This window comes from Tetrahymena thermophila, assembly GCF_000189635.1.
Source record: "Tetrahymena thermophila SB210 genomic scaffold scf_8254448, whole genome shotgun sequence".
Lineage (NCBI taxonomy): Eukaryota > Ciliophora > Oligohymenophorea > Hymenostomatida > Tetrahymenidae > Tetrahymena > Tetrahymena thermophila.
Window position 1 is genome coordinate 30,393 of NW_002476227.1, and position 26,069 is coordinate 56,461.

General features: G+C 22.1%; 8 protein-coding genes across 8 annotated transcripts; 3 read left to right on the forward strand and 5 right to left on the reverse strand. All coding sequences in view use genetic code 6, as the record gives it.

Annotated features, from left to right (window-relative positions):
- Positions 1-1,475: 1,475 nt before the first annotated feature.
- TTHERM_00925330 (hypothetical protein) lies at positions 1,476-1,833 on the reverse strand (the record flags this gene model as incomplete). The annotated part of the gene is made up of 2 exons (XM_001031150.1): positions 1,476-1,626; positions 1,751-1,833. 2 exons carry the CDS (start codon positions 1,831-1,833, stop codon positions 1,476-1,478), a joined length of 234 nt encoding a protein of 77 aa, XP_001031150.1.
- Positions 1,834-2,215: 382 nt separating this feature from the next.
- On the forward strand, positions 2,216-3,766 carry TTHERM_00925340 (lipid A-disaccharide synthase; the record flags this gene model as incomplete). Its single annotated transcript, XM_001031151.3, has 1 exon — positions 2,216-3,766. The coding sequence occupies one exon, from the start codon at positions 2,216-2,218 to the stop codon at positions 3,764-3,766; it is 1,551 nt and encodes a 516-aa protein (XP_001031151.1).
- A 747-nt stretch (positions 3,767-4,513) lies between these two features.
- Positions 4,514-12,004, forward strand: TTHERM_00925360 (hypothetical protein). Its single transcript, XM_001031153.3, has 7 exons — positions 4,514-4,667; positions 4,722-4,832; positions 4,889-5,129; positions 5,223-5,620; positions 5,698-6,009; positions 6,066-6,147; positions 6,219-12,004. Exons 1-7 carry the CDS (start codon positions 4,569-4,571, stop codon positions 6,251-6,253), a joined length of 1,278 nt encoding a protein of 425 aa, XP_001031153.2. The 5' UTR covers positions 4,514-4,568; the 3' UTR covers positions 6,254-12,004.
- On the reverse strand, positions 6,437-14,004 carry TTHERM_00925370 (hypothetical protein; the record flags this gene model as incomplete). The annotated part of the gene is made up of 3 exons (XM_001031154.2): positions 6,437-11,934; positions 13,240-13,450; positions 13,969-14,004. 3 exons carry the CDS (start codon positions 14,002-14,004, stop codon positions 6,437-6,439), a joined length of 5,745 nt encoding a protein of 1,914 aa, XP_001031154.2.
- A 2,852-nt stretch (positions 14,005-16,856) lies between these two features.
- On the reverse strand, positions 16,857-17,951 carry TTHERM_00925380 (lipase family protein; the record flags this gene model as incomplete). Its single annotated transcript, XM_001031155.1, has 2 exons — positions 16,857-17,152; positions 17,384-17,951. 2 exons carry the CDS (start codon positions 17,949-17,951, stop codon positions 16,857-16,859), a joined length of 864 nt encoding a protein of 287 aa, XP_001031155.1.
- Positions 17,952-19,302: 1,351 nt separating this feature from the next.
- Positions 19,303-20,461, reverse strand: TTHERM_00925390 (lipase family protein; the record flags this gene model as incomplete). The annotated part of the gene is made up of 2 exons (XM_001031156.2): positions 19,303-19,598; positions 19,867-20,461. 2 exons carry the CDS (start codon positions 20,459-20,461, stop codon positions 19,303-19,305), a joined length of 891 nt encoding a protein of 296 aa, XP_001031156.2.
- Positions 20,462-22,633: 2,172 nt separating this feature from the next.
- TTHERM_000925392 (transmembrane protein, putative) lies at positions 22,634-23,080 on the reverse strand (the record flags this gene model as incomplete). Its single annotated transcript, XM_012799604.1, has 1 exon — positions 22,634-23,080. One exon carries the CDS (start codon positions 23,078-23,080, stop codon positions 22,634-22,636), a length of 447 nt encoding a protein of 148 aa, XP_012655058.1.
- Positions 23,081-24,215: 1,135 nt separating this feature from the next.
- On the forward strand, positions 24,216-26,045 carry TTHERM_00925410 (hypothetical protein; the record flags this gene model as incomplete). The annotated part of the gene is made up of 3 exons (XM_001031158.2): positions 24,216-24,449; positions 24,687-24,807; positions 24,940-26,045. 3 exons carry the CDS (start codon positions 24,216-24,218, stop codon positions 26,043-26,045), a joined length of 1,461 nt encoding a protein of 486 aa, XP_001031158.2.
- Between the last annotated feature and the right edge of the window lie 24 nt (positions 26,046-26,069).

A 26,069-nucleotide genomic window follows, 5' to 3' on the forward strand; every position in this document is an offset into this window, starting at 1 on the left:
ATTTTATTTTCTAATTTATGTTTTTAGCCACATAATTTTAATTTAAATCAAACTAAATTTTTTTCATCATCCTTTTGAGATCATATAATATATTGTATTTTTAAGAATTATTTCATCATTTAAATCTATTTTTTTCATAATTAATATTTATTCCTAAATTATTTTTTATTTAATTAAGATTCTATCTTTTATAAATTAAAATAGTTATTTTATTAACTACATATGAATATTTAGTATATTCAAAAAAGGATTAAAACAGTTAAATTGAAAAAAAACTATATTTAATAATTTTATCTTAATTAAATTTTATTTGTATAATTAACATAATAAAAAAAATAATTATTCAAAATGTTTAATATTATTAAAACTAATTTTTATTTAAATTTGTTAATAAAAGTTTCTTACAAATATAAATAAATAAAAACTAATTATGTTTAATTTTTAATAAATTTTCAATTTTATTATCAAAAAGTGTTAATTATTTTTAAAGATTTTAATCATAACTAAATTAAATTGAGTTGAAAACTTTTTTGAGATTTTTTTTTTTAATTTTAAATGTAGCTTATGTTTTATCTTAAAATACTACTAATTACCCAAAAGATTAAAGTATATAAATAATGATTAATTTTTAATTTGTGATATTTCATTTTTAAATAGTTAATTATTTTATATATTCTTTTTTAAATAATAAAACCTTAATTTTATATCTATCATTAATTTATATGATATCAAATAACTTTTATAGAAAACAGCAAAACTTATGATAAATCATTATGAATTAATTTTAAAAATTAAATTAAATTTTATTTTAAATTAAAAGGCTATTAAATTTTTTAAGAAATAAGTTATTTACTTAATAAAAAACAAAAAATAAAATATAAAATGGATTAAAATACTAATTTATTTTTTAATTTTATAAAGATAATTTATTTATTAAATTAATAATCATAATTAGAACTAAAATATAAATGACAAAGCCAATCTAAAAATTTTAGTGATTGTAAAAAGAGAATACAATTTGTTAAAATTATTTAATAGTATCAATTTAATTTTTAATATTCAGATATTTTATTTAATTGAGCTATTCAACCAATTTAACATTTAAATAATAATAATTGAAGTTTAAAAAAAATCAATTTTTTTTATCAATTTGAAATAAAAATTTGTTTATAGTTTTTGAAGTATAAATTAAAAACAATGTTTTAGAATATTTTGTAATCATTAAATTTTAGAGAGATATAAATAAGCTAGTTAGTTTATTTTCATAAATAAGATTAAAATATATTATTTCAATTAAATTTTAAAGAAAAACCTGATAAATGTTTTTTTTAATAAGATAAACTAACTTAAAATTAGTAGAAATTATGTAATCCTTTGAATTTAAATTAATAATAAAGCTAAATAATTTTAATAAATTTAAAATTTTTAATTTAGATATCAAAAACTTTTTGCACAAAATTATTTAAAAGGAATGCTCATATTTTCAATAAATCAGATTAAATATCATAAATAAAACTTATTTGGCAAGATTCTAAGCATTTATTGAATGTTTTGATTTCTAAAATTCTGATGTTAAAATTGAAAATATCTTCAACATCTTATTTCTTATATTTATTAATTTTTATGCTGCTTAAATTTCAAAGTATAAAAAGAAATAATCTTTAACATTATTTTAAAACTTTTTTATCAAAAAAAAAATTCATATAAAATATTATTTTAATAATAAAAACTTAAAATAGATTTTAAATACAAATTTATATTGTGGCCAATATCATTTTTCTAGTTTTATTAAATAGAAAGCCACTCATTAAGTTACTTATTTATGTTTATCATTGATAAAATAAATTTATAGATAGATTGATAAACATTTTCAAATTGCTTGTTAACTACTAGACAAATATTTAAAGAGATATTGAATAGAATGGATGAAGGAAGAATATTTGATATTAGGTATATACGAAAGGAGAAATGGAGAAAAAGGAAAGAGTGTTTTGAAAGATAGATCCTAAACAAATGATAAGATATAAAAGGAAAGCAATAAAAATTAAAGGAAGATAATAAACAAAGAATAACAAATAAAAGAATCAGAAAGAATAAAATAAAATAATCTTTTTTTTCAAAGATAGTGAATATATCAAGGTGAAAAACAAATAAAATAGTAAATCACTTAGGTAAAAAACAAAGTAAAGAAAAAATAAAAAATAAAGGTAGTTTAATGTTGACTCATATTAGCAGAAGATATTTCAGCTTTACAGGCAGAAAGACCATATTTGTTGCTGCAGGTTCTCCTTCCCACGATTTATAGGCAGCAAACTTTATGAGGGATTTGAAGAAGAAGAGCAATAATAATTATGATTTTGTTGGTATTGGAGGTCCTTTGATGTAAGCAGAAGGTCTTAACTAAAGTTATGCAGATATTAATAAATTCATAGATAAGCCATTCTTTCCTTTGAAAAACTTTATTCGTTTCCACGTTGCCAGATGTTATCATCCCTACATGGCTCCTCTTCACTTCTTTAATAAGTAAGTTCTCAATTAGGTTGATAAGAGCAGTCTTTTGAAGGATTAAGTTGAACTTAGCATTCCTTCTGCTATTATAACTTTCGGTAACGAATTCTTTATGAAAAAGTTATACGTTCGTCTTTGCGATCAATACGAATTGCACAATAAAATTAGACCTCCCACTTTCTTCTATGATAGAAGTCATATCAACTAAAGATTTGAATTCCAAGATTATTTGGATCACTTCTTTTACACTATTCCTATGAAATAAATTAACTTTTAAAGTTTTACTTACCCCTCAACTTGTGTTGGTCACGAAGGTGTTGGCAGAGCCATTTAATACCTTTTCTAAAACTCTAAGTAATACGCTAACGTTAAGTCTCTTGTCACTGCTAACGGCTTGAAAATTGCAAGCAATCCTAAGCAACACAGAGAAATTATTGAAAAGCTTGTTGAAGAATAGCGCGGTATCTAACGTGCTCGTTTGGGAATCAACGAAAGCAAAAACGTCTTCTTACTTGCTCCAGGTAACACTAAGGCTGAAATTAACTTCGCAGTTAACCTTCTTTCTCGCTCCTTAGAAGAATTCTTCAAGAAACCCTAATTAACTAACGTTTCTCGTGATCATTTCACAATTATCATCACTGCTGACAACGCTTAAAACGCTGAATTCGTCAACTAAGCTGTCTCAAACACTAAGTACTTGAAGACTTTACAAACTATTGTTACTACTGGAGAAAAGGAAAAATTCGGTGCTATGTGTGCTGCTGATGTTGGTATTCCTCTCAATGGTGAACTTGTTAGTGAATGCGCTGCTTTACAATTACCCTCTGTTATTATTTCTAATATGAACCTTTTCTATGCTTATATTACTTAATTATATAATAATTTCTACTCTGATATCAACTTTGCTATTCAAGGTGAAGCCTACCATGAGCTTGTTTCTACTGCTGCTAATCCTTACAAGCTCTCAGACGAAATTTTCGATTTATATTCTGACCCTAAATTGAGATATCATTTCGCTGAACGTTACTAGAATGTTGTTCATGAAATGATTCCTCAAGCCAACTCATAAGATAATATTGTTACTACTGATGTAGCTACTCTCCACGGAGTTGAAGTCTAAGAACGTGCCTTTACATACGAAACTATCGCAGCAAAGGTCTTGAAGGCTGCTCGTGCTTATGAAAGCTTAGATAAAAATATTCCCAATCACCAAATTGATTAACACAGAAAGGAAAAGCTTATTAAAGCAGCTTTTTGAATTAATTGCAATAAAAGGTCATAATTACAATCATTTTTCACAACAAAATCTGATAAAAATTGATACAATCTAACATAATTGAGGATTAATATTTAAATATGTATGTATTTATGCATGCTACTCTTGTTAATAAGTCTGTCTAGCTAGATATAATAAAGAAAGCAAATTCGAAATTTAATGAATGACTGATATTAATTGGATCGTGTTAAATATTTATTCTGTAAAATATACTTCATATATTAAAAACTTATTCTACGTCATACGGAGAATTCTAAGACCCTTGACTAAACATACAAAAAAACAAACAAACCAAAGAAATAAAGAAAGAATGAATAAAACATATAAAATTAATTCTAGATACTGATTGTATTTATTTTTATCAAATAATTAGTTGTTTAAATCTATTTTATTTTACTCTTCTAATTCAAAATCTTACTTAATACACATTAGTTATTCATTCATTTATTGTACAATTCATCAATTAAATTATTATGCTTATCATCAATTTTATTATACTTAGCAATTTATTATTTTAAAATTTGCTTTTCAGTTTTCAAATTTTAAATATTATTAAAATGTTTAATTTCCAATATATTTGATTTTTAAAATATTTTTTAATTAATTCTTGCTAGTTTTTAATTAAAAAATATTTAAAATATTGCTGATTCGATTTAGAATTTAGTGTTTAGCCTTATTATATTTAAAAAAAAGATAATTAAGTCAGCAATAATTTATATCAAAATTTTTAATAAAAAGAAAAGATTTGAAATAAGTTAATATTTAGTAGAAAAGCAAACATTAAATGAACAAGACTAGAATTTTAGATAATGTAGATACATCAGAGAATCTTTTATTTAAGTCATTAATATCAAGATCTTTGATCAAAGAAGTTTACTAAAAGGTAAAGAATTTAAAACAATTTTTATTTTAATAAGATAAATTCTAATTATTGTAGCCTGCTTATTTGATGAAAATTGTAAATGTATTAGCATATCTGTTAGAAATAATTGAGAGCTATTGCAAGTAGTCTATTTATTCTCTTTCCGATTTCATCGTGCAATACTATGTATTGATTAATTTAATAATTGAATTGCAGTTTAATCATAGTAAATTCTATTTTAGCAATAAAAGTACCCTTAGAACGAACAGCATTAAAAATAGTTAACAATCTTGTTCTACTCTTTCTATTAACAGCTTCATTTATCTAAAGAATTGTAATTGTTAGACAAGTTATTTCAAATTACCATGATAGATTCTCATATCCTTCTTAAGTTTTACTTAAGATTGAGAAAGTAGACTTAAATCTATTTAAGAAACAACAGAAAAGTTCATGAATTTTTCGAAAGCGAAGTGCTTTAGTTTGGTATTTTATTTGCTACATTTACTGGACTAATCTAATTTTTACTTATATAGTGTAAATAATATTTTAATGCTAATAACTAAAAAATATAAATAGATGATTGGACTACAATAATAGGAAGAATTTTTAAATCAAATGGAATCAGAGAAATAGGATATTTAGTTAAGGATTATAATTTGATAGCAAAATCACTAGAAAAGTAAAAGGAGAATTCAATTGAAGTTATACCATTCTTCAGACTATGCATTAATTATTATAATAAAAATCGTTAAGAGTTAATACATGAGCAAGGAGTACTAAATAAATCTTTCACTCAATCTTTTGTTTCATAACAAAACAAATCAGTTTCATAAAATATATACATTAAATCATATGCTTCATCACTCCCGATTGTTAAAGATTATGAAGAATAAGAAAATTCATAATAATAAAAATAATTTCTCAATAAAAAGTCATAAAACTCCACAGTCTCACATATAGAAGATTATTTAAGAGTAAACTTGGTTAATTTTTTTTATTAAATAAATTTAATTTTGAAAGGAGTGTTTAATCATAAATTTAAAAAATAAAGAAAAGCTCTTATGATTAAAAAGGAGAAGATAATTCAACAAACATTTACAGGTCTTTAAATCAATCAAACACTCTAAATAATTCTCAATTTCATTCTCCTACAATAAATAACTAAAATGTAATGATTTTTCATAAAGATGCAGAGAATTTCTACAAAAAACTTCATGAAAGCAGCTGTTCAGCTTGCAAATTCGATTCTCCTAATATAAGCATGATAAGTAAACAATAATAAGATCAGTAACAGTAGAAATATATGGTTTTGGCAGAATACACAGCATAACTTCAAAATTAAATGAAAATTTTACTAGAAAAAGTACATTAATAAATCAAAATAAATAAAATATTAAATTAAATAAATTAAATAATTAGCTATTAAGTAACAGAAACAGTGTAAGTGACCAAGAATTAAAACAAGCATTATAAAATTTAGATATAAAACACTTCAAAAAGAGTAAATAAATAAATTAAAAAAATGATATTTTATGTATAACTCAATTAAAGACATATTTTAATATATAAAAGGTGAGAGTGTACATGCAGTAAACAATATTAAATGAATCAATGAAATCATTATTTATAACATATATATCATAATAAAATAAATTGAATTGAATATATATAATTATACATTTTTTATTATTTTTTATTTTTTTCATACCTTACCAACTAAAAAATCTAAACTTTTTTGAAATAGATTGCATCTGTATAATAATTTTTTTTTATGCTACTATTTTTCTAAATCACTATTATAAATTATATTTTTAATTAATGCTTGATAAATTTTGTTAATAGTTGTTGTTTGAATTTTCATTACTAGGATTTTCCAAATGGGTAAAATCGCTTTAAGATGGCAGGGCAGAATATATTTTATTTACTGAGTCAAGTGATGAATTTATGTGAGAATTATTACTAATGTTGTTATCTTTAGAATTTATATAGAAAAAATTTTTATCATTTAATGAGAAATTATTTTAATCTTAGACAGAGTTTTTTTAGAAATCATATATATTAGCTGTAGGGATTGAGTATGTTAGATTTCGTTGATGGTCTTAGTTCGGAGAATAATCTTCTTCCTTTTCATGAGGTAAATTATTTAGAGATTTAGCTTCAGTTTATTAACTTTGTTAATTCTAAATTTTAGAGCGATATTCCTACATTATCTAGTCAACTATGCTTTAATTATTAATACTATTACTATTAATTGGTTATTTTTCATTGTAGTTTTATATTGAGGTTTCTATCTTTGTTTGTATTTTTATTGTTGTATATGGGCTAGTCGTGTGCGAAATTTAAGTTGTAATACTAGTACCTAAGTATTAATTTTAATAGTTTGTGTCAATTTTATTAGTTTAAGCAGATTAAGAGATTTAATTATTAGCTGTGGAATTATTTTTATTTAAAGTATCTTCACTATTCATAAAATAGCTGTTACTATAGCTATTGTCACTATTTTAAAAGTTATGATTATTTTAAATGCTAGTGTATGATTTGATCTGGCCTTATATTTATTTGTTTGAAAAAAAATTTTAAGAAAGATTGTCTTAGTTATTTTTTAAGGAGTTAGAAGGTGACACGTTTTGATTTAGTGATGTTTAATTCTATAAATTTAAATAATAGTTGTTTTAAGAAGATGACATAGGAGTATTTTCTGATAAGTTTTACAGATATTTAGAATCAAAATAATTGTGAACATTTTAGTTTGTAAAATTATTTGCAAAATTAGTAGAAACATTTTGTACATTCGTTTATGAATTTTAATTTTAGTTATTATTTTCCTAGTTACTTATTGCTAATTACGATAAATTAAATTGATTTTCGTTTGTATTTTAAACATTTTAATAAATGTTAGATGCTGATTTAGATAATGTATTAGAGTTTATTTGGGTACTACTTGATTGGTTTTTATTTGTAATTAGAACACTATTTACCATAGGATGGTATGATATAGAGTCTTCCTTCACTAAATCAAGATGTTAATAAAGATCATCTAAATTCTTAGATGATTAATTCTTGAGATTTCCTTATTTAGATATATTTGAAGTACTTAAAGGAGAATGCAGTTCTGTTTTTGATGAAATGAAATAGTGAGTATTACTGTATGTTCCAAGCTATGAATTATGCTAGTCACTTAGATGCTATATGCTATTTTAGGAATTTGGTGAAATTAATAAAGGTGCTGTAGACACATTTACTAAGGGTTCATTTATTTTCAAAAGAGGAGTTATAGATGCACTCTAAATATTAGAATTTGTAAGATGAGTAGGAGATATATTTAAAGAAGAAGGATTTAATGAGTTTACAGAGTAGGGGTATGAAGCATTTAAAACATGTGGGTTTGATGTATTTAAATGATGTTGATTTTGTGTACTAACATTCTAAGTAGTTAGAAGATCAGGATTTGAATAATTTAAAAGTTGAGGATTAGATGAATTATTAAGTAGAGATGATCCAAATGCTTGGTTTGTATTTAGTTACATGCTATTTTGGTTGTTCTATAAAGGTGATGTAACTGTGTTCGCATATTTGTTTTAAGGGAAATCTGTTTTTAATGGAGTAAATTGATTTTTTGTCTGATATTAATTTTAGATTGATAAGATTGACTATGAACTACTGCTTTATAGTTATTTTGATTAGCTATCTTTATCTGTAAAATATTAGCTAAATAAATTTCTATCATTAGTTGAATTGCTGTTACTAGCGCTTTATTGATTTAATGTATTTAATGTAGAAAAAGGCTTTTCTCCATATTTAGAGCTTGGTAGATAGTTTTAATATGAATTTTCGGAAGGACTACAATTTTAGTTTAATTGCATTGAATTTGCCTGACTAAAGGTGTTGAAGCTTACTTATTGACTGCTTAAACTATTTATAGGAGAAGTAGAGTTAACGAAACTTTTGCTATAGTTTTAGAAGTTTTGTAATTCTAGATAGTTTGTGGTTTTTGATTTCTCTCTAGGAGTTTGGCTTATCTAAATATCTTTTGATGACAAAAAGGATGGTTAAAGCAAGCCTGTCAAATGCTCAGTAATATTAGAGTATTATTCTTTTTGCTAATTATTGTTTAAAATATCATATCTTAAAGGAAAAACTATTTTTTAATGTGATTCTTCATTTTGAGGGAGCTAATCCTTCATTTAATGTTGGCTTTTTGAATTTAAATTTTTAATATATTCATTTATAAATTAAGTTGAAGATGAGAGGTGAGCTTTGTCTTCACTTTTTATATCATTCTGTGGGGTATATACAATTTCTTATATTTCAGTATTTTAAATATTTGTGTTTTATCCTAATTGAGAGGGGCTTATTTTAGGAGAAATAGAGGCATCCATTTTTATTTTAGGAGAGACACTGCTTAAATAATCTTTTATATAATTAGAATTATCTGAATTTTTAAGTTAGTCTTTTTGTTCATGGACTAATAAATTTAAATCTGGGATTTATTAGAGTTATATTTATTGAAATAAATTAGCTTGAATGTTTTCACTCTATTGTTTCGTTTAATTGCTATTTATTGGTTCTATGACTCTATTTTGGTTATCTTCACTTAATACCTTAGATTTTAAATCTTATGAAGTGTTTATTGCAGGATTATTATTGATACTATTAGAATTATTAAAATCTTTATTAATACTTGCTAGATAATTGCTTATCAAAGATTAACTATTTGGTAGTTTTAACATTGAAGGTACCTCACTGCTAAACGTATCTAATTTATTGTTTTTATTAGAATGAGGAGTTTGCTATTCACTGCTATAAGGAGAGTCATTTTCAGATTCTACTCTTTTGATTTGTTAACTCATATTTGTATTAATTTCATCATATTTGACTTGGTTTAAACTGAAATGGAAATTTGATTGAGACAAAGAAAGCTATTTAGATGGAGAAACAGGACTCTTACATAAGCTTGTCTTAACACTCTAGGTGTAATCTATATTTAAATCACTCATGGCATCATTATATTTAAATACTCCTGAGAAATGAATTTCTGGACTTTAGTTTTGTGAACTGCTCATGTTACTTTACAAATTTTCGCTATTATTTTACTAATCTATTTTGCTTCCTTATCTTTTAGATTTTCTCATATTAATATATTGAAGAAAATTAGAAGGATTATCTAATTTAGGCATAGCTCTTGTAGTTCCAGGGTATTTCATTCTTTGAGAGTTTTTAGTTGAGCTTTTTTATATACTCTCTTAGGAAGATTCCATTTCTTCAATGGAGTCAAATTAAAAATTGTTATTCAGATTGCAATAATATTTTTAAAATTTGCTAATGTATTATCCACTCTTAGAAGTCATTGAACCATTACCACTATTGTCAGCTTCATCTGAATTATAGCCAGAATTTTATCCAACACTTTATGAGTAAAGTCTGTCTTCATATTCATCATCACCATTGCTTTCTTATTTTTCATTAAGATTGATGTTGAGTTTATTATCAGCCTTTTTTCTCCCTGAATCTGAGTCTTGGTCTAACTCCATAGTTCCGTATTTTGTCAACTATTTGAATTAATTTGCTAATTTCATTTAGCTATTTTTGTTTGTGTTGTTTCCACTTTTATTATCATCTTCGTCATCTCCTTCGCTACTGTTTTAGCTTTTATTACTCGCAGTATTAACTGCATTCCAACCTATATTCATTCTCATAGATCTATTTCTAGTGCTTTCTCCTCCGCAACTAGCTTTGATAGTTTCTGTTGATTTCTAAGAAATTCTTCTTTCATCTTCTTGGTCAGAAAGAGATGGCGATGATGATGAAGAAGAAGGAGATTTCTCTTTTGTTTGTTGTGATCCTTTTTATTATTTCAAGAAATTGTCCAAAGCAAAATGATTTTGTGGATGATCTTCAGAATTATAATTTTAATTTTAGTTGATTTTATCGTTTTATATTTCTTATTATTATTATGTGACAATCACATTATTCCAGCTTGTGGTCCCTCCATTTGAAGTAGAACTATTAGGAGTTTTGCTTATTACATTAGTATGAAAAACATTCTATCTCAATAGATTGCGCTTAGCAGATTTAGAATCTGCATTACAGCTAAACCTTCTTTCAGTATCAACTTGATAATCATCCAATATTATGTCTTTCATCAAAACAGGAGAAGGAATAAATCGCTCTGATTTTGTTTGTAAGATTTATTTATTGCCACTAAGTTGTTATTCATTATCGCAGATATTTTTAAATATATTTTTATTTTGCTTACCACTATTTGTTTTGTAAGGAGAAAAGTTTTCTGGTGTGTGAGCATTTGGAGACGATTAATTATTATGTCTTTTTCTATGTTTGTTTTTACTGCTGCTACTCCCTTGCTTCTCAAGAGATAAGTCATTTACATCTTGAGGACTGCTATCTCTGCTTGTTTCGAAATCAATAGATGCTTGTCTAACAAGTTCTCTTTAGGCTTGTAAAATTTCTAATTGCTCCTCTAGTTTTGTCTAATTATCAACCTCTACAAAGTAACCCTCCTATTCTAATACACCCAAAATTTACTTATGAATGAAACTCCTCTTTTTATTCTATTAAATTAAATCCTTTAATCTATTCTAAGTGAGAGAGCTATTGCTTAGGGGAGAAGTTGCATTCTCACTATTTTTTGTGTCTAAATTAGCATTATTTTAATTAACATCATTATTGTTATTACTAATATCTTATAAGGTCTAATTCGCTTCACTGAAGACATTTAAATTCAAATTAGGAACAAAATTATTATCATTTTCGACTTCATTATTTAAGTTTTAAGTGCTGATCGATTTGCTTATATCTGATTTATTTTAACTTGTCAAGTCAGGGTTGGTAACTTGAGTTAAATGACTATATTCATTTTAATGCTAAGTAGATGAATAGAGATTACCTTGAACGTAATATTTATTTAGATACAAAGAAGTTTCGGATTATGAAGGAGATAACTAAATATTGGAGTTTGATTAATTTTACTCTGCTTAATTGTCTAGTGAAGTCAAATTTTATGGAATCTCTCTCTCAGTAACCTTATTTGATTTTTTCTCTAGCTAAATATTTTTTAATTCCTATAGCATAGAATTATTCTTACAAACAGAGCTTTTCAAGCTGCCCATCATCTACTGCTTCATGACAGAGTCGCGAAGACTTCTCCTTGATGTTGCTTTGTCCTTTTATTTTTCCTCTTCTTCATTATGGCTTTTGTTATACTCTTAATACTTCGAGCACTCTTCTTACAATTTTTCTTCTTGATTGATCATCACTGGCTCTACTTATCCTAATTAATAATGATAATTATTAATGATATTAAATTATTCTATCATTCTTTAATTTTAATTAATTGTGACATATACATTCAATTTTTAATTATAATATTTGATATAAATTGTATAGATAGATTAATAGTTATTTGATGAATAGTCCAGTTTATTTTCAATTTTTTATTAGAATCAATTCATTTGCTTGTTTTTTGTTTCATATTTTCTACTTAGATTGCAAACAAAAATTAAAGGAGATCTTGTTTGATCAAAATTTTTATTGATATTAAAATTAATTTGTATAAATATGAAATGATAATAAATAAATCATGATTTATAATAACCTAATAAATTAAGGTTTTCATTCGACCTTTTATCTTTTTGCATCATTTTTAATGTATTTACCAATAATAAATTTTAAAAGAAAATAAATGAATGATTCACTCAATTTTATTTAATAAAATTTCATATTTTCTCACTATTATTTTTAAAAATCCTAATAATTAAATATAGATTTTCTCCTTGACTAAAAGCATCTTTCTCTCAAATAATTTGCTGAATTTTACTGAGCAAAATTTTATGAATTATTTATTCGATTAATTATTATCCTCAAAAACTCATAATATTCAGTGTGAACTAATATTTCTCGAATACTAATTAAAATTTATTTTAGTTGAAATCTTCAACTATTTAATAGTCATTCGAGAATAAATAAATACAATAAAATTCTGGCTATATATGATATAAGAAGAAAATACTGCATTTAAAATAAAATAAATAAAGAAAAGATTTTTAAAAATGTTTAATGTAATCATGATAGAAATTACTCTCTATTCTCTATTAAATCAATAAAATGCTCTGTTTAATTTTTAAATTTTTTAATATTTAACCAAAAAGTTGTAAGAAAAAATTTTAGTGTAAATTTTAATTCCAAATAGGTTTTGACCTCCAAAAATTTACTGAACTCATTCCCGAAATATCAATTAAAAAATATTACTTTTGTAATCTTTTTTTAAAATTCTATTCATTATCAGATTAAAAAAGTAAAATAAATGACTGAATACTTCTATTAAACATTTCTTATTCAAACAAAAAATTATTTTTAAAATTTTTTCTAGCAAATTAGCTTGTAATTAATTTGAATGATTTAAAAAATTTATAGACTTTTACTCTCCAAGAAAATTAATAAAAATTATAATTATTTGCTAATTAGAGTAAAATTTAATATAATAATTTATTTTTCTGAATAGCGAGTTATACTTATTATTTTTTCTTTTTTTTAAAGCAATTGCAAAAAAATATTATTAATCATAAGTAAGGATTACTTTTAAATTCAAAGTTAACTTATTCGTTTTAGTCTATGAATGTGGCAGAATCCTAAAAGGATATATTATAGCCATTAAGTCTTTCATTTCTCTATTAAAGTGTAGAGTCAGTAACTTCAATCTTGTCTAAATTAAGCATGGACTGAATTATTTCAATGGAGCTATAAGCCTCTCTGTCTATATTACTAATGTCTTCTTATTTTATATCTCTCTAATTAATATTTAAAATTTTTTTAATTTTTATGAAGATTTCAAACTATTACCTACTAAGACATATTTAATAACAATATCTTGAAAAATAAAATAGACTAATTACTTTTTAAGCATTAAAAATGGGTTTTAAAATTATAAAAATAAATATCAGCTTTTTCAATTATTATTTTTAATTAAGGATTAAAGTTTAGTAAACATATTAAATTATAATAAATTATGCTAAATTCACTAGTATTGGATATACTTTCAAATCTTATATTTATTGACTTAAAGACTAAAAATGTATATAAATAAATGGTTTGTTCTACCAATAAAAAAAACAGGTAAATTTATCATTTCATTAGTAAGGAAGGTTTAGTAAAGATAAAATAATTGAAAAAACCAATATTATTTTATTTCATTTGTCTTTTTTATTTGAATCATTAAATCATATTTGTAGATTAAACATAAATTTGCTGTGAGTTAAATGTATCACGAAAGATGATAGTAGAGTATAATAAAAGTACAATTAATTACCTTCAGTGTTTCCAAAGAAGTAAAATCCTCTTTCATAAACAAATTGATTAAATAAGCTATAAAACTAAAGAATCCTTTACAAGCCGCTGTAGCTCTTCAATATGAATCACTTTTTAACTCCTTTAAATACGCTAAACTGATGATAATATAATAGTTTATTTAATTATTTGCAAATTAATTTTTTTATTAAGTTGATAAGCTCAAAATTTTTAAAACAAATTTATCAATTTGATTAAAACACAAATCAATTAATTAGAATCTAACTATACATACCACACTTAAAAATTTTTTTTCAGATAAAAAATCTTTAATTTAAAAAACTTTACATCAATAACTTATAAGTATTTTCGTCTCATCTAACTTTAAAAATGTATTTTTTATTTTCTATTGAAAAAAATAAAACAAAAGCGATATTTAGATGGTTATTCCAACAATACAATAATTTAGATTACTCTCATATGATTTTTTAAAAAGTGTTTAAGGAATCCAAAAAAAACTCAACAACTATCAAAATTCTTCTTTGAAATTAACTTCTTATTTTCTTTTATGATAAGTATCAAAATTTCTTTGATTGTTAATTGAGAAAAAAACTTAATCATTTAATTAAGGACATAAGTTTTTTTTTGTAAAATTAATAATAAATTTATTAATATCAGAGTAACTTGTCGAACTCATTACTATAGAAAAGCAAATTATTGGTGTAATCTTGCTTGAGATTTCGATAAATTTTTTATTCATAGAAAAATCTTAGTGAAAGACATTTCTCTCCCTTAATATAAAATTAAATAAATTAGGTCGATAATAAAATAAAAATCGATTCGAAAGTAATTTATAATTAATATTTAGATTTCAAATGAATCTCATACAGAGTTTGTGGTATTGATATTTTAAATTTAGGTAATCTATCTAATTTTTATAATATCCAAAAAATATTACATAAGCAAATTATTGTTACAAATTAAATTATCATAATTAATGCATTTAAAACTTAAAATATTCTAATCGCTTAAAATTACATGAGTCCACATGATAAATTACAAATTTTGGATAATTTAATTTTGCTTAACTATCAAGTCTATAAATGTAATTTACCTAAAAATAACAAACATTTTGTAAAAAAGTTTTTTTAACTAAACAAAGTCGGCTAAATACTGCTTTTAGCATATATCTAAAAACAGTCACCTAACTTATACTAATTATTATAGTTATGGTATGATTACTATTGAAGCTTTTCTTTAATCATTTTTCCTAGCTTTTTAGAATCTTAGCAGGTTATCATCGAAAAAATATATTTAATTTATTTAAAAATGAAGAATTTTAACTTAATTTATATTAGGATACTGTAAAAACTTACAATATCTTCAAATATAAATATACAGTAAAACATGTTAAAATGGAAAAGCACCCTTATAAACTGAGCATTAGTTAAAATGGGTAATAGTTTTTATCCTAAATTTAACTTTTTCATATTAAAATCCATCTATAAACTAGTCAGATGCATATTTTCGGCCCCAGTTTTGAGAGTTTTTATTGTATAAAAATAAGAAAGTTGAGCTTAATTATGTGAAATGAATCTGTTTAAAATAAAACAAAGCAAAAATTCTTTATAATGTAATTAAGAAATTCTATTTATTATTAAAAAACAAATTATCTTACTATAATATAAATTCCATTAATATACATAAAAATGGAAATTGAGAGTAAATTACACTAAGTCTCTTTTTATTCTTTATAAATTAATTCAATGAATAGAAGGCAAATATATTTTTTATTATCATAGTAAAATATAAAATCTAATTTATAGTGAAAAAATGATATAAAATTCTCATTTAAAAAAAATTTGAATTTTAATTTCGAACTACTTTTTTGTTATTTTTTACTTGATCTTTTTTACTAAAATTAAAATAACAATTTAAAAATAAAAATATGTATAAAATCTAATATCTTTGTAAATATTATTATTCAGTAAATATTTGTTTTTTTAAAGAGTTTTAATTATAAAATATTTTAAAAAAACAACATTTATTGATAACTTACTAAAATAACAATCGTCAAAAAGAGAAAATTATTAATTGTAAAATATAAAATTATAAATCCATCAGAATTTTATCTAATTCCACAATAATCCTTTATAATTAATAATTATTTATTACACATTTATTTATTTGTTTAAGATATTCATAAAATTGAAAAAAATATTTTGCTAAAATATTAAATTATTTTAAAAAAACCTAAGTATAAATTCAGAATTTTTTCATATTAAATAAAATGTATTAACCATTCAATACAATCTGATTTACTATTATAATTTTGTTATATCAAGCTTTATTTTAGAAAATATTTATTTTGTTTCTTGATTCCTTAATATTTATTATTAACTTATAATTAAATTAATAAGAAAGAAAAGATTATTACTCCATTTAACTTTTAATTAAAAAAAATAATATATAGTGTTAGATTATATTTTTTGAAAATTGTTAATTTTAAATAAAGAAAAAATTTACTCATTAAAAATACAAGTGTGATGCTGATATAATTTTTAAATATCAATTAACATATTGATACATGGGTTATATCTAAAACTACTAAATAGAATATGCTAATTTATGCATCATAAATAATTTGTTAATTTAAAACAAGCAAGTGGAAATAATTTTTTACATATTATGTATTTTATATATGTTTATTACTCTTATTATTAGTTATCTTTTTATATATGATATTTGCTTTTTTACAAAATTTAATTAAAAAATGTGAACTAATTTTTTATTTTACACTAAATAAATTTTTTTTAAAATGCCTTAAAAATATAAATGATTTAATTTTTTTTAAATACAAAGTTAATTTAAGCGGATTTCTTTAAATAGTTTAGCCTAATAAGCTTTAAATCAGCACGTAAATATTTCGTAAGCCCAGTTCCAACCAAAGTAGCCACCATGATCTTTTACACTTATAGCAAGAATTTCACCTTCAGAACAGTTAGCATCTTCAGGTTCTTCGCACATAGTATATTCATATTCATTTTTAAAACTTTTGTAGAAAACTTCATGACCTATGTGAGTATAGAAGCAGGGAGCAGAATGGGTTGGTATTTAAACAACAACATCTTTGTTGTTAGTTACTCTAGCACTTGTAATTGAAAAGTAATTATTTTCTATGTACCATTAACTAAACTGTAAATTGCCTTAAATTTAAAAAAATAAAATTTAAATCGTAAATAAGCAAGTTAATAATTATTATAATCAATTTAAGTTTCAATTTTCAAACTTTAAAAAAATGATTAAATTAAAAAAGTTGTAATTTAAATTTTTTTTTATTTTAAAATCTACTCCAATTAATTAAGTTTTTTTAATTTTCTAACATTTGCTTTTAATTATTGAGAAAAAATCAACAAATAAGCGAAAATAATTATTACCAACACGTGGACTTCCATAGGTATAAAAAGCATCTAATGGTTTTTTGCCATTTAATTCGTAGATTTCTGGGACAATTAAAGTTGCAAGAGCTCCTCCTAGACTTTAACCAGTAACAAAAACTTTACTATTTGGGTATTTTTATTTTAACTTTAAGAAATCTGATTTAAGTTATTAGAGAATAGTTTAAAGGGCCTAATAAAATCCCTTATGGACTAAACAGCCTTGACATTTAGGGTAATCTATTTTTTCAGTCTTTATATCTGTTTTCCAATTAGTAATACTCCAAGGCACAGTTCCTCTAGCTATGATAGTTATAGCATCTTATAAATCATCGTAACCCATTAAATACAATGTATTCTTATCTCCATTATAGATAATAAAGTCTTTTAATGGTTCAACTCTGTCACATGCTTCTTTACAAGACCAGTTAAAAAGCCTTTCAAGACTGCAATATGAAGCTAAAGAATATGCTGCCAGTTTTCTTGAAATTTCAACATCATATTCGAAGCTTTAGATGCTAGAAATTAATTAAATCAGGATAAATATTAAAAAGATTTATTTTCTCATTTAGCTTTTACCGTATTTTTGAAATTTAATTTTTTTATTTCTTTTCGAACAAATTTTTTTTGTTTTTAAAATGAAAAAAAATGATAAGAAATGATAATTTATTTTTTCTAATATCAAAATTTTGATGCAAATTAAATTTGAAAATCTGTAGAAATCAATAAATTCTGATCAACAGGTACACTTTTTTCACATTATTATTGATAAATTTTTGAGTTATTTTATTTAACTTAAACAAATTTATATTTTTTTCCAAAGCATATGTTTTAGTTACAATTAAATATAAAAAAAAAGATTTCAATAAGAAAATAAATTTTTTTAAGTAATTCTTTCTTGTGTTTTACAATATATTCCTAATTAAATTAACATGAATTACTTAAATGATATCTTGTTGTAGAAAATAATAATGTTTTAATCTTAAATATTTTTTATTAATTGTAGGCTATAGTAATATGAAACTTAGGTTTCTAAAAAAATAAATTGTATTCCTCAAATATTGAAAATTATGTAATAAATATAAGATTAATTGATTAAAAACATTTTAGTTTTATCTTTTTTAAGAATTTTGTATTATTTTTTAGTAAATTTAGCCTTAAAAATAAAGGAAAATACATAAAAAATCAGAATGAGTATATGAATTTGAAATGATTAAAACTGGGAAGTAAATAGTAGTTGATATTTTTTAACATATTAATAAATTCTAATCAAAATCTAATTTTTTTAACATTATTCTTTTATACATTTCTACAAGAAACTTCATTTAATTAAATTTTATACTCAATCAATCAGAAAAAATATTTATTCTTCAAATATTTAAAATTGTAAGAAAGATCTTGCATTTAATTATAGCTAGTTTTGATGTCATATTTCTGGTGACTTAATATTTATTTTTTAATTTTATTCTTTTATGGCATATTTTATTTTTTTATTATTGTTTACATTAAATTAAACTTTAAAATATTTAAAAAAAAATATTAAATACTTTTGAATAGCAATAATTCACTTTTAAATTAATTCAAACTTTGGTTTTGGGTTTTATAATAAATGTTTTTAAATGTAAATTTATACAAATTAAGAAGTAAAAATTAAATAATAATTAAAATTATTATTTTTGTTATCTTAAAATATCTAACTTTGAGTTTATAAGTTTATTTATAATATAAAATTGTAATTTAATAATTAATTTGAAACATTTTTAACTTTGAAATTAAATTTCAATAAAAATTAATACTATGAAATAAATACTAAAATAAAATACAAATTGATTAGAATAATAATTATAAGAACATATTTATTTTGTTTTGTTTTTTTGGTGGTAAGATTTTAAAAGCACTTTCCATAAAAAATATTTATATCAGCAAGTAAAAATATCAAATGCCCAATTCCAACCGAAGTAGCTGCCATGATCTTTCATACTGAAATCTAAAGTATACTGATTTGAACATTCTTAGTCTTCTGGTATTTCACACATTATGAATTCATGTAAATTTGAGAAATTTTTGTAAAACACCTCATGGCCAATATGCATGTACAAAAAAGGAAAAGATCTGGGTGGTAATTAAGCAACTATATCTTTATTACTAGTTACTCTTGCACTAATTTTGGAAAAATATGATTTAGATGTATACCAAAAGCTGAACTATAAATTTCCTAAATTAATTTTTTAAATGTTTTCTAAAATAGGCTAAAATATTTTTTAAATTAATTTACAAAATGCTTAAAATATTTCAAAATAATTTTCACAAACAAAATTCATTTGAAAATTTTTAAATATTTTGAAAAAAAACTTTAGGAATGTATTTGAATATTTAGATTCCTCTTGTTAAAAATGTATGTATTTAAATAAGTATTTATGATTAATATAGAAATTATTTATCAATCAATATATCTATTTTAATATTAATAGATTAATTATTACCTACGCGAGGACTTCCAAAAGTATAAAAAGCATCAATAGGTTTTTTTCCATTCAATAAATATATTTCTGGAACTATTAATGTTGCAAGAGCTCCTCCTAAACTCTATCCAGTTGCATATATTTTACTTTAAGGATGCTATGATCTTATTTTTAAAAAATCTTTTTTAAGCTATTCTTGCATGTCTAATAGGGTTTAATAGAAAACTTTATGAACTTAACAACTTTCACATTTTGGATAATCTATTTTTTCTGTTGTCAAATCACTTTCCCAATCATCTATACACCAAGGATTAGTTCCTTTCACAATTATGGATATGGCATTTTCTTATTAATCATAACCCATCATATAAGATGAATCATTTTAATTTGTATATATAATTAAATCTTTCAAAGGTTCCACTCTTTAACAGGCTTCACCACAAGACCAATCTTAAAGCCTATTGTGTGAACAATATGATACTAAAGAATAAGATGCTAATCTTTTGGATAAATCCACATTATACTAAAATGCATTGGTATATAAAATAACTAATGATGCTGTTAAAATTGAAAAAATTTTTTGATTAGTTTACTTCGTTAACATTTTTCCTTTCATTTACTTTTAAAAAACAAATATTTGCTTTGTTTCATAATCAAGATATCAACTTTTCTACTTATTTATGAAATTTTAAATAAAAATTATACTCTTAATCATAATATAAGTAAAAAAGAAACTCTATATCATACATTTTTCAACATTAAAATGAACACTCACTTAAGCATTTCAAATTTAGAGTAGATAAAATATTTATTTAATAACTTATTTATTTATAAATGTTCTAACTTTTGTATAGTATAAGTATTTAAAATATCATAAATAAATTTATAAATATTTGATTTTGGAATCAAAAGTTATGTAAAAATAGATTGCCAAAATATACTTATTTATTTAATTAATTTATATCAAGCAAATATTATTTCTTTCAATTTTCAATGAGTTTAAATTGAAGCTTTGTTTGTTTTACATGTAAATTTTAAACAATAATTTTAAAAATAATTATTTTCTGTTTTTCTAAGATTTTTTTTTTTTAGAATTGATTTTATAAAATAAATCTAAAACAGTTTTAAGAATAATTATTATATGAAAACATCAAAAGAAATTTCCTTTGAGATAATTAATGATCAATTTACTTTTAAAATTTTAAAGACTCAATTTTATATTGTTTTGGACTTAAATTTAGCTATTAATAACTTGAAACAAATATTCGTTATTATACTTTTAAATGTAATTTCTTTTCTGATAATATCTTTTGATATTTTTGATCAGCTTAATTAAATTATTCATTAATTAGGATCTTCAAGATGAATTTCTTATATAATATGAGTAAGATAATCTTAAATTAATATTTATCTTTCCTTCTAGTTTTCTAAAAGAATATCGATTAAAAAGTTATTAATTCATATTTTTCTTCGTTCTTTAAAATTAAAATACCAAAGTTTATTTTTAAGAAAGATTAATTATTTTATTAAAATAATTCCATATAAAATGCAATTATATTTTATCAATTTGTATTTTTAATTCAATTTTTATTAACTGTATCATAAAAAAAGATTTTACATCTTTTTTTGTTTAAATAACCTATTTTAATATTAATAAAAAAAAATTTTTGTTATAATTTAAGAAAGGAATTAATATAATTTTTTCAACAAATGAATGACTACCCATCTCTAATTCCTACTAAATTTTTAAGAACACGTTTAAATAGAAATATCAAGATTAAAGTATGAATATAATACAATTTTATTGTGATATCTCTTCCTAAAACCAAATTTATAAATACATATTTAGTTATTATAAATTATTTTATTTATTTGTTCTTTTTATCTACTTTCAATTAATAAGTTTCTGTTAATTACTATTCAATAGTTTTGAACAGAAAAAAAATGAATTAATAGATTAAATGTTACTACAAATTAGAAGAAGTAATTATTTATTTTATTATGAATATATTTTAAATTTATTTTTTAAAATAAAAAATATTTTTAAACTTTTCACTCTAATCTCAATAGGTTCTCTGTATTACTCTGAGGTATATTTAATTTATAAATATTTTTATAATTAATGTTTTTTATATATTTTACTTTCTATTTATTTATAATATTATTTTTCCAATAGAAATCCTCTTCAAAATTCATGTTTATTAATAAATAATTAAATAACACATTCTTTTAATATGTTATTAGCTTTTTATTTAATCTATTTTTATTTTTATTGTGATTTTGTTTTCTTCTATCATTCTGAATTTAAATTATCTTTTTATTTTCAACATTTATTTTTATTAAAAATTAATTCATTTTTTATTAATTCATATTTTTTTCTCATTTTTCAATCTAGCAAATTAATTTTTTATTTTTCTTCAATATTCCTCTTTTGAAAATTAATTGGTGATAGAAAGTGCATTAAGCTTTGCTTATGGTTAGCAAATTGCATGAATTTCTCAAATTACACTTTAACTAATGTAAAAACTGTTTATTTGTTTTGGATTGTAATATTTATAATTATATAAATAAATTTAAAACAATAAAACTATTTTAAATTGTTTATTAGCTTTTTAATGAATTAATTTTTCTTTTTGTTTTTTATCATTTTGTGTTTTTTTCTTCTTCTTTCTTTCATTGTTAATAATTCATTTATATTTTCAACTTTTGTTTTTATTATTAATTAATTCATTTCATATTTTTTCTTCATTTTTTCCTTCAAACTAACAAATTAATATATATTTTTTCTTCAATATTTAAAAAGTAGCAATTAAATTAGAGCATTGAATAGAATAGAAATACTTGCACATTTAAATACACTCAAAATACATCTTAAAATAAATTAATTTTTATTATATTTATATATTTTTTGTATTTATTTTTAGGTATTTTCATAATTATTAATTTTTTATTATTAATAAATTGAAGCAATAGGTGCATCAGAGGTTTAGGTTCTGCTTTAGCAAGTTGCACTAAACTCTAAAATTTGGCACTTAGTCTTATTTAAAAACAGTTTATTTGATTTGAATTTATATATTTTTTAATATAAAAATAAATTCTATTAATTCTTTTAATTTATTTATTAGTTTTTAATTTGATTTATTTTTTTTATTGTGTTAGTGTTTTTTTTTTATTAATTAAATTCATTTTTTATTTTAGGCTTTTGCTTTTTTTATTTATTTATTTATTAATTCATTTCTTTTTATTTTTTATTTTTCCTTCATTTTTTCATTCTAACTAACTAATTATATCTTTTTTTTTAAATATTTAAAAAGGTGTACTTAAATTGGTGATGATGGGGATATACAATCACATATGATAGCATTTATAATAGAACTTAATTTTTATTAAATTAAATAAGTCTATTAATTATTACCTAGAATAATGAGTTTATTAAAACTAATCTAAACAAAGTTGATATGAAGAAAGTATTTCTGGGAGTTTGTTATTCAAACATACATCCCCAAAACTATTGTTTAATACCAATTTCCATAAACCCCAAATAAATATTTAATAAGGTCTATTTTTAGGGGAGGGAGTAGTGGTGCTTATACAATATGATTCATAATAATTAAACATATTCAAAAATATCACAAATCATTAAATTTTACTAGGAAGACTTTTTGAATTATAATAAATATTAATTAAATGTAATTTTTAGGGTTTTGAAAATCAAACATACTTTATTAATTAAAATTGATAGCATTAATTTTTATCATATTTTAGCTTTAGAATTAAGAGATTGAATTTAGTAAATTATTTATTTAACTTTAGTTTAAAAAATTCGAATCAAAATTAAATTTATATTTAAAAGAAAAAAAATCAAAAAATTCAAATTTTAAAATGATGAATATAATTTTAGAATAAATTATTTCAATAAGGATTACTAGCTTGCTTTATTTAGAATTTTTTAATTTTTGATAAGAAAAGCAACTTCTTAGATTTGAAGATAAATAAAGTGATGATAAATAAAAATTATGATAAGAAAAGAAAATGAAATGATTGATTAAAAAAAGGATGGTTAATTATTTATTATTTTAAAATGAATCCATTTTAAAGATAATATCAATCAACTAATAGCTTTTAACAAAAGATAAAGATTTGATATATGATAAAAATTATCATGAGTGATTTACTAATTACTTAATAGTAATGTATTGCGCATAATTTAATTTTACTTATTGGTAATTAAATTTCCTGAAATTGCGAATAGAAATTAATTAAAATAATCAATTTAGATCCATAGTTATAAAAAATAAATAAATAAGTAGGTATAAATAAAGAGAGTTAAAAACTTAAAAAGTGTTTCTTTGTTTGCTATTCAGATATAAATGGCCCTCACATTTACTCCTAATAACCCAATTATTCCCTTGAGACTTGGTATAAAGCACGATCCACCTACCCTAGCTTTAGTTTATAAAAGAAAGCAGCAAGATATTAAAGAAAGAATTTACTCAATAGTTCTTAATGGATTAGTAGAGTTGAGCGATCCAAAAATAATAGCTCTTAAACTGTTTGAAGAGCATGCACTGATTCTAAATGAGAATGTTATAGATATCGATTAGGTAATATTTAGATACATTTACTCATATTAATTAGTGTTTAGTTATTAATTCTACCAAGAAGAATTTCAATTTCATTTCTATAACAAATGTATTAATTATAAATTTATAATAGCATTAAGTTAAAAAGAATAAAGCAAACAAACTTTAAAAATATATAAATAATACTTACATAACTGAAATGTTCTTCATGATAATAAGCTATTTTTATTCAATATTTGCTATAAATTTATCAAAAAGGTTGAAAAATTAGTGGCAGAACTCTAAAAAAGATACGAAGAAAAGAAAGCACTATAGTAATTTAGCAACCCAATAACCAAAGACATGATTTCTCCAATTCACACTTATCAATCAGCAAACAGTAATGCTTTTTTTATCTTGCAATATTAAATATTTTGAATACCTTTAAAAATTATAAAAATATCATTTTAATAGAATTACTATAGTTAGTAAAATATATTCAGATTATATATCAACTTAAACTAAATAATAGAAAATCCATACAACATCTAGGATAATGACACTGATATGTTCTTGGATAACACATAAACAAATCCTCTACAAAGCAATAATTTTCATCATGAGAATAATGAATCTATATAAAACGAATACAACGATTAAAGTTATTAGCAACAAAACCTATAGTCAAACTTATTAACTTTGTAAACTCCTGTTCAGAATAATAATAATATCAGCAATAATAACAATGTAAGCAACTCTATAGTAGATTAGTTCAATTAAAATCAGTTAAGCGATGATGGTGAGTTATTTAGCTCAGGATATAATCCCAGTTTTTCGACAAAAGCAGGTTCTGCTAGTGAGTAAAAAAGATAGAAGGTAAAAAGTAAGAATGAAAAAAATAAAATGAATCTTGGCGCCACTCATAAAAACTTAAATGAATTAATTCAAGGAAGTTCAGAAAATAACATGCAGCAATACATAAACAGCCATTACAACTACGGCTAAAGAAAAAATAATAACAATGAGGCAAATTATTTAAATGAAAATAATCTCGACAACGAGTTTATAGATGAGTAGCAGCTATATAATAACAACATCAATAACGATTACAATGAAGATTATCATGATCTAATGAATGAAGATAATTACTTGTACTAAAATAATAACAACAATTATAACACCCAACACATATAAATTCCTTAAAGCATTCAAGGTAATAGCAATAACACCAATTTTCCTAACAAGAAAAATAACTAGAATAATTAAATGTGGCCATAAAACAATACTCAAAACACAATTTATCCTTTTTAAAACAACAACATGAAGGGATACATAGATACGTAAATGGATTACCAATAGAATTTTAATAATTATTAGGATAATTTTGCAATTAATAATAATTACTAAAACAACAATGCATAGTATTAAAATAATCTGAATAACTTTAACTAAGCATCAAATGCTCCCTTCTTTTCTAAAAGATAATCTTAATCCATGGGAAATCAATAAGCTTATGAGCCTTAATTTGATAATAACTCTAAAAAAAGAAGGAGTAAATTAGGTGAATTGAGGGAATTAGCTAATTAACACAGAGATATTAATGGAAATGTAATTGATGACTAACTTGAGGTTATTTGATTATTTATTGGCATTAAAAAGTAT